Genomic DNA, 15,400 nt, shown 5'->3' with positions numbered 1-15,400 from the left:
CTCTCTCTCTCTCTCTCTCTCTCTCTCTCTCTCTCTCTCTCTTTCTCCCCCTCCCTTCCTCTCCCTCCCACTAGATCATCATCCAAGTCACAACCACCACCTACACATGTACCTCAAGGTTCTGTCCTTGCCCCATCCCCTTTCCCTTTTTATCTCTGCACTCTCACTAGGTAATGTTAACATAGGTTTTGCCATGTCTATACCAGTCTATCAGAGTTACACAATGCCTGGTCCATTTGTCAGCTGTGTAACTGCCAGGTCAATATAGTCACAACAAAGCCCATGTTAACATTACTTCCATCAGCCCCCATGGGTTCAGTGAGGTTCTATGCAGACAGCAACCTGGTCTCTATGTCCGGCCTTCGTATCTCTCCTGAGTCCCACATCCATCACTGTTATTGAACATCTACAATTGAATTTTCCAGAAGCATCTCAAACTCAACATGTTCAAAACAGAACTCATCATCTCCCCCCACCCCCCACCAAATTGTCCTCTCTTCCAAACATCGCTGTTTCTGTCCTGGTACAACCACCTTCAAGTCACTCAGATCCAGAACTTTGGTATCTGGCCACTCACCCTCACTCCCCACATAGCCAATCAATTACCAAATCTTTTCTCCCTATCACCACAACATCATGTATACACACATATGTGTATATGTTTATACACATACATACATATGTGCATATATTACACACACATGCATACTCGTGTCTGTCACGTATCCTTATATAAGCATATGTGTGTAAATAAGTCCGTGTGTGTGGATTATATATACACATATGTGTTTGCATTGTGTATACATATAAACACACATGTATATACTATATACATGTGCACACTATGTTATGTATACACACATATGTATTATATGTACATATATGTATACAATATACACGTGTCTGCAGATATATCTATTTTATATCTACATATATACACATATCTATATATCATGTACACTCATGTGTGTATACATACAGAAGTGTATGTTGTTTTCTATCCACTTGTATCCATCACCTTAGTTCCAACCCTCATCCCCTCTCACCTGGGCCACTTCAGTGGCCTTCCAATTGTTTTCCTTGCTTCAGGTTTCTACCCTGTCCGATCTACACAGCTGCCACAGTGATTTTCATAGATCATAAGTCTGACCACATCACTAACCTTCTCATTGACTTCCAGTGGGCTCCCTATTACCTGTAAGATCAAATGCAAACTCCTCTTTTTGACATTTAACCCTTTCCCAACCTAGCCTCTTCCTCCCTTTCAAGTCGTCTGCCATATCGCTCCCCATCATCCATTCCACTGGCCAGCCGTATTGGCCCACTCGCCATCCTGGGAACACAAGACGCCATCTTTCATCTCCATGCCTTCGCTCTGTACCTGAAATGCCCTCGTGCCTTACCTCAGTCTCCTGTAGTTCTACCTTGACCTCTGTAGTCCTTGGCCTCCTTCTGTTCTCAGCTCAGGTACCACCTTTGGAAGGAGGCCCTTCCTGGACCTCTCAGCTGCTGGTATTCTGCCCTCCAAAGTTATTCTGCATCTGCTTCGTTTGTATATCATAACTGCTAATATATGTACATATTGTCTGCCACAAAGAATGTAAACTCCTTGAGGGCAGGGACAATAGAATTTTGCCTTTCTATTCTTTGAACCTAGTGAAGCACCCGCACATAGTAAGTGGTTAATACATGTTTGTTGATTGAATGAGGAAGACTGAAGACTTTGAATGTCAATCAGTAGGAAGTCATTGAGATGTTTTTAAGCAGAGGAATAACATAGCCAATTCTAGGGAAGATTGTTCTGACTAAATGTGAGGGATAGATGGACTGCAGAGAGAGCGGAGACCCCAAGTTCTGTTAAAAAGCCATCATAATAGTTGTCCAGTTGGGTGGTGATGAATGGCTATATGAGGGGGAAGAACTGGGCTTATCAATTTAATTAATTTTAATTTATAGGAATAAATTATAATGTAAATTAATTAATTAATTTTGACTTGTTAATTCAAACTCAGAAGCCAGATTCTTCCCATGGCTGGCTTATTTTCCAAGTGTTAGGAAGATTTGGGGAGAATCTGGACTCCTTGCAAACCACTGGTCAAAGACATCAGTTGGGTGGCAGGTGACAGTGACAACACCAAGGTCTCGAGGTCAATCCCACAGGCCAGTCCATTTCTTTTTCTCTTTTTTTTTGGAGGGGGGGGAAGCAGGGCAGTTGGGGTTAAGTGACTTGCTAGTTAAGTGTCTGAGGCCAGATTTGAACTCAGGTCCTCCTGACTCCACAGCTGGTGCTCTATTCACTGAGCTGCATAGCTGCCCCCAGTCAACTTCTCTCTGTTCCCTAGTCACCAACTGCACCCTAAGCTCCAAACTCTTGATCACAATGGGGTGAAAATGGGTCTGTGCAGATCAGAACTGCACACAATAATGTGCCAATGGGGCAGGGGCAGCATCTTTGAGCTGGGGTCAAAGGCTTTAGAGACGAAAGGGATCTTAGAGACCATCTAATCTGGCATGGGGAGGGCCATCAATAGGCATGGGGAAAATCTGGTTTCTGAATTTTATTAATTCAAATTAATTAATTAATTTACATTATATTTTATATAAATTAAAATTAATCTAATTGAGAAGCCCAATTCTGCCCCCCTCATACAGCCCTTCATCATCACCTAACTGTATTACTATTACAATGGCTTTTCCCATGCATAGGGGAAAGTCACTTGAAGAGCTGGGAATAGGTTTTAGATGTAAAGGTAATGTAAAAATTACCTAATCTAAGCCAGTCATTTGACTGATTCAGAAACTGAGACCCAGAAGGGTCCTGTGACTTGCCCACTGTTAATACAATAGCAAAGCTGGCATAACTTCACCTTAATCTTCCTCAGTTTCCTCATCTGCAAAGTATTACCTATCTCCCAGGGTTGTTGTGAGGGGCAAACAAGATATGGTAATATTTGCAAGAGATTTTGCAAACCTTCCAGCACCATATAAATTCTAGTTATTTTTCCAGGCCAACTCCTCCAAATGTAGTGCTCTCCCTCTTACCCCCCCACTGCTTCTCAGGACCCCTTATGGATGGCCCACTCCTTTGGCATTTATACATGGATGCACATTTGCATCGTTGCAAAGGGAAAAGTCACTCCCCAAATAAAGGTACTGACTATGGGTACTGGTTGTGGGTCAGTTGCAGAAATCTTTGCCTGCTGCTCTCAGAGGGGGCTTGTTTTGCCACTTATAAGCTCTAGATTCTTATGGTCCTTATCTGTGGGTGACAAGGGAAGTCCCTAGTGTATGGAGGGGCAGAGAATGCCAGGGGAGGGCTTGAAAGATCATTTGACTTTTGGGGGATACTAATTTTCCTCCCTTTCCTCCAGAGTTTGTGTGGTGTAGGGGAGAGAGTGCAGGCTCAGGAATCAGAGAACCTGGCTTCAAATGCTGACTTTGCTATTCTACCTGTGTTACTATAGGCATCATTAAACCTTTTGGGGCCTCAGTTTCTTCATCTGTAAAATGAAGGAAATTGGACTAGATGACCTCTAAGACCCCTCCTTAATGTCCATCTTTTACCATCTGATCCTTTTTTTCACTTCATCCCTTCCTTTTCCCCAGCCCTGTCCCTCTTCTCATCTAGAAACAGCTGGTTCAGACATTTTCTATAGAATACCCAGATTTTGAGATTGGAAAAGACTTCAGCAGTCATCTTGTCGAACCTATATATGAAATAACAACTAATGCATTATAACATACCTAAGAACTGTTCTGCACCCTCTGCTGAGAGATCTCCAAGGAGGGGAAACTTGCCTTCTCTCAAGGCAAGCCATGCCACTTTCTGAACAGTGTCCTTCCTCTATACACCACCTCCCCACCCCTACCTGTCCCTGGTTCTTCCCTAGGACTGAACAGAACCTGGCTGCTTCCACCCTAAATGAGAGCCCCTCATATATCTGGATTGCCTCCCCGAGTTGGTCAATGTCCTTAAAGTGCCCAGAATTGAAGCTGATGCTCCAGACAGGTCTGATCAAGGACAGAGGAATTATTTCTTGGAAGCCCTGACACCCCACTGGCTTTTCGGCTGCTTAATCACACTTCTGACTTGCCTTGAGCATGCAGCCTGCTAAACCTCCCAGATCTCTCGTCAGAAAATCTGCCATGTAGCCAAGCTTCTCTCACTCTAGATGAGAGGTTGACTTTCTGCCTCAGAGTGAAAGGCTTTCCACTGAGCTCTGGCATATTTCCTCTTCACAGATTCAGCCCATGCTTTTTGCCTGTGGATATCTTTTTGGATCCTGACTTTGCCATTCATTGTATTAGCTCTCTTTCCCAGCTTGGTGTCCTATGCCCTATGCTATCTATGTTTTTATCCAAGTTATTGATGAAGATGTTTTGTAGCAACAAATCCTTGGGACACTCCACTGGAGACTTCTTACCAAGCTGACCCAAGAGCCTTAATGATGATACTTTGAGTGGCAGGGGAAGGGGATTGGGCTCCTGGCTCTTTGGCTTTTCTTTAAGGCTTGGGTCAATAATCAATGACTTTTAGCAAGGGCTCTACAGCAGCCAATGACCATGAACCATCGAACAAGGCTCACTGGTCCAAACTGAGGCACCGCCCAGGTACCCCATGCCCCTCCCCTAGTAGGTTCCAGGGACCCTTTGGTACCTGATATCGATCAACTGCAAGTGCCGCCAAGGTCAGCACAGAAACGTAGATAGAGCAGTACTGAACAAAACGACTCAGGTGGCATATCATGTATCCAAACATCCACGTGCTGCTGATGAAACTTATCTGTGGGCAAGAGTGGAGGTGCCAAATGAGTCCCTAGGGCACAATGACCTCACCCACCCCTGGGAGTACCAAGAGCCAATGAAGAGGAGGAAAGGGGCAGCAGAGACAAGAAGGGGGTTGAGTGTTGGCAATGGGGACTTAATAAGAACAAAAAAAAAAACCGGGGCATCACAAGCTTTTTCTACTCGAAGGCCTAAAGAAAATTCAGATTAATTCATGATGTGTGCGAATCTATGTAAATCAATCTTAAGAGACAAGTATTTGTGAATCTTTGAATTAATGACTCCCATGTATCTGATTAAATAGAGTTTAGAATATTCTATCCAATGGGTTTGGGAGTCAAGAGGGCAGAATTTCAAATATTAATTATATGCCTTTCTATCCGTGAGACCTTGGGTAAGTCACTTCTTCAACAGATTTTTACAGACAGGATAACCCTGTGACTGTTTCCTTTTCCTCTACTAAAGTTCAGGGCTTGGTACAAGCCTCCTTGGAGGTCTGTAGAAGGATGAGGTTGATATTTGTTTAATCAGAGCTTGAAGAGAAATTGGATAATGTTTTATCACAGAAGGGGAGGGGGAAAGAGGAAGAGGGGAAGAGGAGAGGAAACAGAAGGAGGGGAATGAGAGAAAGAAGGGAGGGGAGAAGAAAAAAGGGTGGGGAGAAGAGAGGAGGGGAATAAGAAAAGAAGGAAGAGGGGAGGGAGATGAGGAGAGAATAAAGGGTGTGTATGAGTTAGGTGTGCTGCAGTGCATAGAGCCCTGGGCCTGGGATCAGGAAGACCTGAGTTCAAATTTTACCAAAGACACTTGCTAGTTGTGTGAACCTGGGCAAATCAGTTACCCCAGTTTTCCTCAGTTTCCTCATTTGAAAAATGAGTTGGAGGACACAGCAAACCACTCTAGGATCTTTGCCAAGAAAACCTCAAATGGGGTCTTGGAGAGTCAGGCAGGATTGAAAAATGGCCAGCAACAAGGAGGAAGAGGGGGGAAGAGAGGCAAAGTGAGGAATAGGAAGAAGAAAGGAGAGAAGAGTAGAAAGGGGGTAAGTGAAGGAGAAAAGAAGGATGATGTAGAAAAGACAGAGGAAAAATATGTCATCTAGTTGAACCCCCTCATTTGACAGAGGGGGAAACTGAGCCGGAGAGAGAAAACCGAAGCAGGAAGGGCTTGAACCCAACTCCCGCGCCTGGAAAGCCTGCTCTCTGCTTTCCCGCCCTAGCATCTCTCAACAATCATTTATTGAGCTGAAGGAAATGCTGGGACTAGGGGCATCCAAAGCAGACAGGGGTCGGGGGTTTTTCGTGATTGATTGATCGATTGATTCCTTAGAGTGATCGCTGCCTATGCCCCTCCCCCACCTCCTGCCAGCCCAGGCCTAAATAAAATGGGGCGGGGGGAGGGGGTCTCTTCAGCTCTCGAAGCACTCTGTGGGGAAAAAAAAGTTGGCAATGTTCCTTGGATCGCCCTTAGGTAAACAGAATGTGTCCGGGGTCTACCCACCTTCCCACTTGCCTAACTTTCTGTTGTTCCCTTCCTGGCCGCCCCTCTCCCCCCCCCTCCCCCCGCAGCCACAACCCACCCACTCCACCCTTACCAAAGTGAAGGGTGTGTTCAGCAAAGTAATCATGAGGCTGCCCACGGATAGGTTGACGATGAAAAGCCCGGTGGCTGAGTGGACCGGCTTACGCTTCATAATCACGCTGCAGACCAGAGTGTTTCCCAAGACTGAGACGAGGATGACGGCAAGGTAGGCGAAGATGAAGAACCCTCTCAGGCTGGAGCTGTTCATCTCAATCACGGGGTGGGTATTGACCAGGGTGTCCAGGCGGCCCAGGTCCAGTGCTAAGTCCGCGTCGGCAAAAGTGAGGGGCAACTGAGGCGTGAGCAAGGTCAAGGAGGGCCCGACAGTCCCGATGCTCTGGCCCTCCTTGCCGTCCAGCAGCCCCACAGCCCTGGTGGTCTGCAGGGTCTCACTGCTCTGGGTGCCACCGAGTGGGACGGACACCATGGCGGCGAGGAGCTGCCTTCCTAAAGAATGAGAGGGCTCGAGACTTCCTGGCCAAGCTCAGGGAGCGGGAGAGGCGTCGGCGGAACCCTTGGGGGCGCCCTTTGACACCCTGGCTGCCCCCACCCCCACCCTTGGAGCAAGGTGACTGATTGGATCCCTGGAGCCACACCCCACCCCCTGCCGACCCGAGGCCTGTCGAGGCACGCCCTTGTAACCCGGCTCCTGGGCCACCTCAAGCCCTTACCCCTCACTCCCCGGGCAGGGTGGGGAGCAGCCCAGCTAGCTTGAAGCGGACTGCTGGCCCCTCTGGCTCCCGCCCGCAGCAGGCACTTTAGGGAAAGCGGGGCGGCCAGGCGAGAGCCAATAGGGAAAGGCGAGGGAGCCCCCCAGGCCCGCCCCTCCAAGTCCAGCCTCCTCCCGAAGCCTGAGAGGAACCTGGGAGGCGCTGGGAGCCAGGCCCTCGAGGCCCCCCTGGGGCTGCAGTTCCTTGCCAGCTCTCACTCCTTCCTCCTCCAACTCTGTCTCTCTCAGCCCCCTCCTCATCCCCCTTCCTCTCCCTGTCTCTCCTTTCCTCCCCCTTCTCTCCTCTCTTCCCTCCTCTTCTCTTTTCCCTTCCCCTCTCTTCCCTTCCCCTCCCCTCCTCTCTCCTCCTCTCACCTCTCCTCTCCTCTTCATCTCTCTCCATCTCTCTCCTCTTCCTCTCCATCTCTCTCTCCTCTCCCTATCTCTCTCCCTTTCTCTCTCCATCTCTCTTCTCTTCTTTCTCACTCCCACTTCCTCTCCTGCTCCCTTTCTTTTTCCCTCTCCCTTCTCTCCAACCCTTTCCGCTTTCCCTCCTTTTCCTGCTCTCATTTCTGTGACTATCTCTGTCTCTAGCTCTCTGTCCCCCCTCTTCTTTTTTTCTCCCCTCTTCCTTTCTCCTCCAATCCCCCTCCTCTTGCACTCCTTCTCTTTTGACCCCTGTCCTCCTTTCCTCTCCTTTATTTCTCTTCCAGCACTCAAATAAAGTCTACGCTTCAGACCTGGATAAGGAGGGTGGGAGGTAGAGAAACAGTGGTGCAGGCTGGAGGAGACAGGTGAAACTAAAGGGGATCTATTAAACCCTTTCAACCCTCCAGTTGATTAGAGGAAAGGAAAGGAGTAGGTGAGGTGAAGAAAGGGAAGGGGAGAAGGATAGAATAGAACAGGAGGGAGGAAAGTAGAAGGAAGAAGGGAGGAGGAGAAAGGAAGATGGAGGAAAGTAGGGGGAAGAAGAAAGGATGGAGAAGACTCAAGTTTCTCCCAATACCAGATGGGGCTGTAAAGGCAGGGGTCTGTTTTTGTTGTTGTCTAGCAAACATTCTCTAAGTTATTCAGCCTATTGAATGTTAGGTCCTTTGAAGCTGCCCCCTGAAGAAGTTCTTCACTCCAGATTTATTCCCAGAGGCTGCAATGCCCACACATCACCTTTCCAAAACTTTCTTCAGAGCCTGTCACACATCCTTTTGAACTTGCTTAGTTACCACAAAGTTTTAAACTCTAAGGATATTTGAATTTTGGAAAGTCAACCACCAAGCATTTATTAAGTGTTTGCAATGGGCAAGATCCTCTGCTAAGTAAGCACACAAGGACCCTGCCCTCTAGGAGCTTCCAATCTAATGGGGTAGACAACACACAAACAATTGTGTACACATGAGCTCTGTGTGGGGTAGATTGGAAATAATCAGCTGAGGGGAGGTGTCAAAAGACTGGGTCAGCCTCCTGGAGAGCACGGAATTGCAGCCGAAACTTGAAGGAGACCAGGAGGGCACAGTGAAGAGTGAGAGCATTCCAAGCATTGAGGGCCAGCTAGGGCAAAGGCATAGAGTCAACAGCAGAAGCAAGGAGGCCAGTGGAGCTGGATCTGAGTGCAGTCAAGTGCATCCCAAGAACTGGAATGGTAGGTTGAGGCCACATTGGAAAGGTCATTGAATGTCAAGCAGAAGGCTTTATACTTCATCCTGGGAAGGATAGGGAGCCACTGGAGTTCATGGAGTAGGGAAGGGACACGGTCAGACCCGAGCTTTAGTAAAATCGCTTTGGCAGGTGAGTGCAGGATGTGTAGGAGAGGAGCAGGGAGACCAAGGAGGAGGTTATTGCAATAATCAAGGATGAGGGGCTGTACTGTGATGACAGCTGTGTGAGTAAAGAGACTCTGGGAGCAGAGAAACTACAAGATTTGACAACAGATCAGACAGGTAGCCTGAGTGTGGGGGGAAAGTCTATATTTTTTGCACCTAGGTAACTGGGAAGATTTGGCGCCCTTGACAATAGTTGGGAGGCAGGGAGGGTTCTGGAAGGAAAAGATACTGAGTTTTGTTTTGGACATGCTGAGTTTGATATATCTACAAGATATCCATTTAGAGCTATGCAAAAAACACAGTGATATAGGGCTGAAGCTCAGGAGAAAGTGATGGATGTATAGATTGAGATCTCATGTACAGGGATGATAGCTAAGGCCATCAGAGCTGATATGGTCACCAGGGGTGATGGTGTAGAGCGAGAAGATGACAGAGCCTTGAATTACAATGAATGAAGGTCCAGCAAAAGAGAATGAGAAAGAGTGGTCAGGTAGGTAGGAGAAGCAGGAGAGAGAAGTGTCACCAATACCTACAGAGGAGAGAGTATCCAGGAGAAGGTGATGAACAGTGTAGAAGGCTGCACAGAGGTTGAGGAGGATGAGGAGTAAGAAAAGGCCATTGGACTGGGAAACTATGAGATCAGTAACTTTGGAGAGTTTCAGTTGGACGATGAGGTCAGAAGCCATGTTGCAGAGGGTTTCGGAAAGGGTGAGAGCAAGGAAGTGGAGTCAGTGAGCATAGATGGCTTTCTCAAGCAGATTAGCCAAGAAGAAGAGACACAGATGGGGATGAAGTGAGGTTTTTATGGAAGGAGTCAGTAGATAGGAAGAGAGGTGGAGAATTAGCATGAAAGTAAGGATGACCAAGGGAGAAATCTGTTGGAAAAGTTGGGACAGGAACTAACTGATGATGACAAAGAAGTAGAGTGGTTTGTTTGCCTTGGCAAGAAGAAGGGCTACCTTTTCATCAGACATGGGTAGAGGAGAAAATAGTGTGGGAAGATGTGTGACTAACGTGAGATGAGGAGTAGGGGAAGATAGGAAGCTTTCAGTGAAAGGGGGTGGGGAGAGATCAGTCCTGGGTGACAGAAAGCATGAGGCTCCAATATGGAGTGGCTTGATAGGCCCAGTTGCCAAGAAGCCCAGGCACGTTCTAAGTATGACAGTATTGTGGGAATGATGCATAGTGAGCCAGTTGGAAAGATAACCTTCTTCTGGATGGATAAGTTTTGATGAGAGAGCACCAAAAAGTCACATTTCTCTATAGGAAATATATGTATGTGTGCATGTATGAGATAATAGAATCATAGATATAACACTGGAAAGATCTTTGGGGGCGGCTAGGTGGCACAGGGAATATAGCACTGGCCCTGGAGTCAGGAGGACCTGAGTTCAAATCCAGACTCAGACACTTCACACACACACACACACACACACACACACACACACACACACAAAACTAGCCATGTGACCTTGGCAAGTCATTTAACCCCAATTGCCCTACCTTCCCCCCTCCAAAAAAAGAAAAAAAAAATCTTTGGAGGTCATCCAGTGAAATCCTTTATTTTTAAGGATGAGGAAACTGATGCCCAAAGAGACTCAGATTTGCCCCAGGTCACATGATGGTTAGCAGAATTAGAAAATTTTACAAAGTGGCTTGTACAGTTTGTCTCTTCTGGTCCTCACAACAATTCTATGAACTTTATTACAAATGAAGAATCAAGGCATTTGTGTCTTTCCCACCTCTGCTATTAACTGACTGTGAGACCCTGGGCAAGTCATTTCCCCTTTCTAAGCCTCAGTTTCCCCCTCTGTCAAATGAGGAGGTTGGATGAGATGGCCTGTGAGGGCCCTTCTAGTTCTAGAGCTAGTCTTCTGTGTGACTATGGGTAAGAGTAAGGGTATTCCCCTCTCTAGGCCTCAGTTTCCTCCTCTGTCAAATGAAGAAGTTGAGTTGGATGGCTTAGGAAGCCCCTTGGAGCTCGACTATTATATCAGCCTAATATTCTCTGTAGTAAAAGGGAGTATGGCACTATGGGAAGCTTGCTAGTTTCAGGGCCAACAACTGAATTCAAGGTCTAATTCCAATTCTCCCTAGCTGTAAGACTTTGAAACAAATCAACCACATTTAAAATCACTGCAACTGGGGATATGCTTCTACTCCCTACTTGTCAGAAAAATAGAAATATAGAAAAAATTTCTTTTTCTTTTTATTATAACTATTATTGGATATGATTCAACAAATAGAGGGACAGAACAGACAGGGTAAGTTCCAGGACCTGAGACCTCAGAGTGTTCCCTTTTCTCTCCTCCCTCCCCATCATCCAGCCCTATCTCTAACATGAATGTGTGCCTCCAAACCCAGTGGGCTCCAATTCCTCAGACCACAGGATCCCATATTTAGGGCTGGAAGGGACCTTTGAGGCCCCCTAGTCCAAGCCAATCTTAGAGGTGGTTGAGAGCAACAGACTGGAGTCAGAGAGACCTTAGATACTTACAAGCTTCATGACCCCAGGAAAGTCTCATAAGTCATTCAGCCTCAGTTTTGCCATCTGTGAAATGGGGCTAATAGAACCTACCTCAAAAGGTTGCTGTGAGGTCCAAATGAGATAACATATGTACGTAGCTTTGCAAACCTTGAAACATTATATAAATGCTAAGTATCATAATTATTTTACAGATAAGGAAACTGAGGCCCAGGAAGGGGAACTGATTTGGAAAAGGTCACATAGATAGTAAGTACACACTTGGGAGAGATGTCACCCATGTCCAAATTTCTACCTGTTCAATTAATCAGTGAAGAATTATGGAGTGCCTACCTCTGTGGTATATGATGTAGTCCCTTGAACTCACAATATTATTGAGGATAGATAGATAGACAGAAAGATATATGTATGTATATATGTATACACACATATATACAAATACATATATATATATATACACACATACAAGTGTGTATGTGTAAAAAGAGACAGAAAGACAGAGACAGAGAGAGGCTGGTTTCTCCTCAGCTCAAAAGTCATCAGTAACTCCCCATTACCTTTTAAATACCATTCAAGCTCCACCGCACCACAATCTGGCCCCATGTTCCCTTTCCAGCCATAGCTCAAACTCCTCCCCTCCATGCACTCTCTACTCCAGCCAAATGAACTACTCTCTTCCCCTGGGGCATACACTCAACTTTCTTGCTTCCCTGTCTTTGCTTTGTCTCCTTTATAGATTGAATCCATATCTCATTAGCATGAGAAACTCAGCAGAATTCATTGTCATCATCATAATCAGCAGCACTTCTAAGACCTGAGTTCAAGCCTGGATCTGCCACTTACTACCTGTGTGACCTCCAACAAAGTCCTTCTTCCTTCTGTGCCTCAGTTTCCTCCTCAGAACAATAAAGACTAGATGTTCCCTTCTAGCTTTAGACCAAGCATTCTGAACCTGCTTCACTTCCTGTACTCCATGTGCACTCCTCAGAATTATGATTTTAAACACATAAAATACATACATTTACAAAGAAAACCAAAGGTTAGCGGACAAAAAAGATACATGTTTTTTTTTTCTCATCCAAGTCCATGGACCCCCTGAAATCTATCCCTAGATCCATAGACCCCAAGGTAAGAATCTTTGCCCTATGATCCTATTTTGACATTGGGCAGGACATTGCACCTGCCTGTGCCTCAGTTTCCTCATCTGTAAAATGAGGTTGGATGAATGACACCTATGGCCTTTTCCAGCTCTAGTTCTTTGATTGTAATCACGTCAATAAGCATTTACTAAGTGCCTACTATTTGCCAAATACTGTACTGGATTTGGGACATACCAATAGAAATGAAACAGTCCCTGCCCTCAAAGAACTTACATTCTATAACAGCCTTTCCAATACTCGTCCACAGCTTTCATGCCTCCTCCTCCCTCCCGTCCTACATCTCAAGTCTTCTCTTCTTCCTGGGCCATCTACAAGGTCAGGATAAGCACAGTGGATAGAGTGAGAGGTATGGATTCAAGAAGACCTGAGTTCAACCCCTTCCGTTTGTCCTTCTTTGTCAGAGTACCAGTGACATCACAGGGTGATGTGTCAATTCACCCATAAATCAGATTTAAGTGCACAAAGTCATTGGCTCACTCTCTTCCTTAGTGACAGAAGTCCAGTGGCAAGACAAAAGTCGAGATGACTGGTGATGGCCCGGGGTTGCAGGGGATGACCATGGTAGCTTCAATGTTTCCAAACACCTATCTCACATAAAACAAAAAACACCTAAAGCAATGATATGTACACACACAATATGTGTCATCCATTGCACATATGTACCGATTGCATGTACACTTACACATATGTGTGCATTACACATGTAACACAACACTGCTTTCTGTAGTCCAGGTTTTGCATTTGAGTCTAATGCAGTAACCAGGAACATAGGTCACCCACAGAAACCCAACTCCTCCACATAGATCAACTCTTTGTATCACAGCTACATTCAAAATTACACACACTCAGTGTAGTCAGGCTCCATGTGCAGGCTCATTTATCATTACTCCTAAAGTGTGCTAAGTCAATCCTGTCACAGTCTGGGTAGTCCTAGCATTTCTAAAGTGACAGTGCCGTTTGGTCACCTCCGCCCTTTGGTGCTCACCCATGGGATAGTAGCTTTAGAGATGAAAGGGGCCTTAGAGACTATTGGATTATTGGATCCAACACCCCTCCCCATTTCAGATAAGGAAACTGAAGCTTAAGGGGGGTTAATGACTTGGCCAGGGTCCCAGAGCTGCTAAGGATCTGAGGCAGGTGTATGGGGTGTTCAGGGAGGGCTAAAACCTTTGCTCTGAGGGCTGCCAAGTCCTTTTCAGGGCTGCTCATCTATCTTTGGGGTCTATCTGTCACCCAACTCTCACCTGGGGCTCCAAGAAGCTGTAGAATGGGCATGACCACACCCCAGTGTGATCACACAAACTAAACCGAATTGAGGGTAACCAGTGGGCCTTGAACTGGTCAGTGAGTTAGGAGGGTGTCTATACCAAACATGTTAAAACTTCCCCAGTGGAATGGGTGGATGAGAACAATTTGTTCCAAAGACCATGAAGGTAGCTGAAGCAGGCACTGTGGAGTGCTTAGAGCTTGGTCAGACATCAAAGATACCCAAGGGCATCCATTGTCTCCTGAGCCATTGTGCTTGCTATGACCTTTGTCTTGCCACTGGACTTCGATGACTCTGGAAGAGAGAGTGAGACCAACGACTTTGCGCAACTCTGCCTCAGTTAAATTCATTCACACATGAATCAAGACATCCCCCATAATGTCATTGGTCTTCAAAATCCCAGGGCAATCAACAACAGCAATAATGATGAGATGATCCAGTGGAGAGAAGCTTGCAGTTGAAGTCAGGAGGCCCTCAAGGAGCACAGCCCGATGTTTCCCACCCACCACTGGTGCATTGGGATTGGCATCCGAAAAAAGAACCTAACAGGGGTGAAAAATGTGGGGCAGACCATGGGGCTGGTTCAGCAGCATGCCAAAGCCCCATCCCAAGAACTCGTTGGTGCCCTTTTTTTAAATTTCATTTTTAATTTTAATGGAACCCTACCAGACACTTATTAGCTGGTCCCTGGAGCTCTGTTTGCCTCAATTTGCCCATCTGTAAACAGGGATAATAACAACTTTCCAGGGTCATTGTGAGGATCAAGCATAATAATATTTGTAAAGTTCTCTGCAGAGCTTAAGATGTTGTCTAAACTTTAGCTAGATCCTATGGGCATTCTCCTCTCCTCTGTTATTTGGGTGCTCCTGCTTCCTGCATGAAATTAGAATGTGTGTGTGTGCGTGTGTGTGTGTATGCCAGATAATTTAGCATAATTCCCTGTGACTGGCAGATGCTAATTTATAGATGCTTCTGATATATGTTTATAGCTCACTTCACGTCGCCCACATAATTTACACAGACTGCTAATATTCTACTGAGGATAAAATGGAACAGGGGCCATAGTGAGGAGAACTTCTCCCGTTAATGGGTGCTTCCAGTTTCCACATGTCTGACTCCTGGACACAGGGAGAGCTGGAAGAAGAAGCAAAGGGGAGAAAATGGCCATGATACTCCAAGTGGCTTGGACACACTGAAGGGTTAGTATTCTTCTTTGTGTGATGACTTCCAGGAGCAGAAGTAGCAGCTCTCCACAGATGGGTCAGTCCCTCCTGCCCAGACCTTGGACAGACCTCGCCCCACCTACAATGGGTACAACAAAGGCTAATTCTTGGCCTCTCACTGATCCCTGAGGCAAAAGGCAATGTTAGCCCAGGCAACAAGATTTTACATACTTACACAGGCATACCAGAGGCAAGACATTCACTTGCGGGATGAGGGTGGGGCCATTGGACTGAAACGGGGCTAGACTCACAGCATCAGTGAGAGGAGGGAAGGTGGTCTTGCTGGGGCCATAAGTGTGGGGGGAAGTGTTTGTTTGCCATTCATTCATTCCCTTAACATCACAGGGATTTCTACTTTAAGTATAGTGTTCTT

The 15,400-nt window shown here is 46.2% G+C and overlaps 1 protein-coding gene and 1 long non-coding RNA gene across 3 annotated transcripts in view; one reads left to right on the top strand and one right to left on the bottom strand.

Annotated features, from left to right (window-relative positions):
- LOC138170941 (G-protein coupled receptor 83-like) overlaps positions 1 to 7,117 on the bottom strand; it is a 19,840-nt gene extending 12,723 nt beyond the window's left edge. The window contains exons 1-2 of the mRNA XM_069100371.1: positions 6,380 to 7,117; positions 4,658 to 4,783 (exon numbers count right to left, since the gene is read on the bottom strand). Coding sequence (XP_068956472.1) covers positions 4,658 to 4,783; positions 6,380 to 6,793 — 540 coding nt within the window. The 5' untranslated portion in view covers positions 6,794 to 7,117. The remainder of the gene's footprint in view (positions 1 to 4,657; positions 4,784 to 6,379) is intronic.
- Positions 6,409 to 12,324, top strand: LOC138170942 (uncharacterized). 2 transcript variants are annotated; one of them, XR_011170777.1, is made up of 3 exons: positions 6,409 to 6,532; positions 11,572 to 11,626; positions 12,114 to 12,324. It is a non-coding gene; the product is annotated as an uncharacterized lncRNA (long non-coding RNA). The 2 variants fall into 2 exon arrangements; XR_011170778.1 differs by having other exon boundaries at positions 6,466 to 6,586.
- Positions 12,325 to 15,400: the final 3,076 nt, after the last annotated feature.

Source organism: Petaurus breviceps, unplaced genomic scaffold, assembly GCF_028583685.1.
Source record: "Petaurus breviceps papuanus isolate PSGF00001 unplaced genomic scaffold, PetGlider_PUasm1.0 400, whole genome shotgun sequence".
NCBI lineage: Eukaryota > Metazoa > Chordata > Mammalia > Diprotodontia > Petauridae > Petaurus > Petaurus breviceps.
This window is presented reverse-complemented; position numbering and strand designations above follow the sequence as displayed.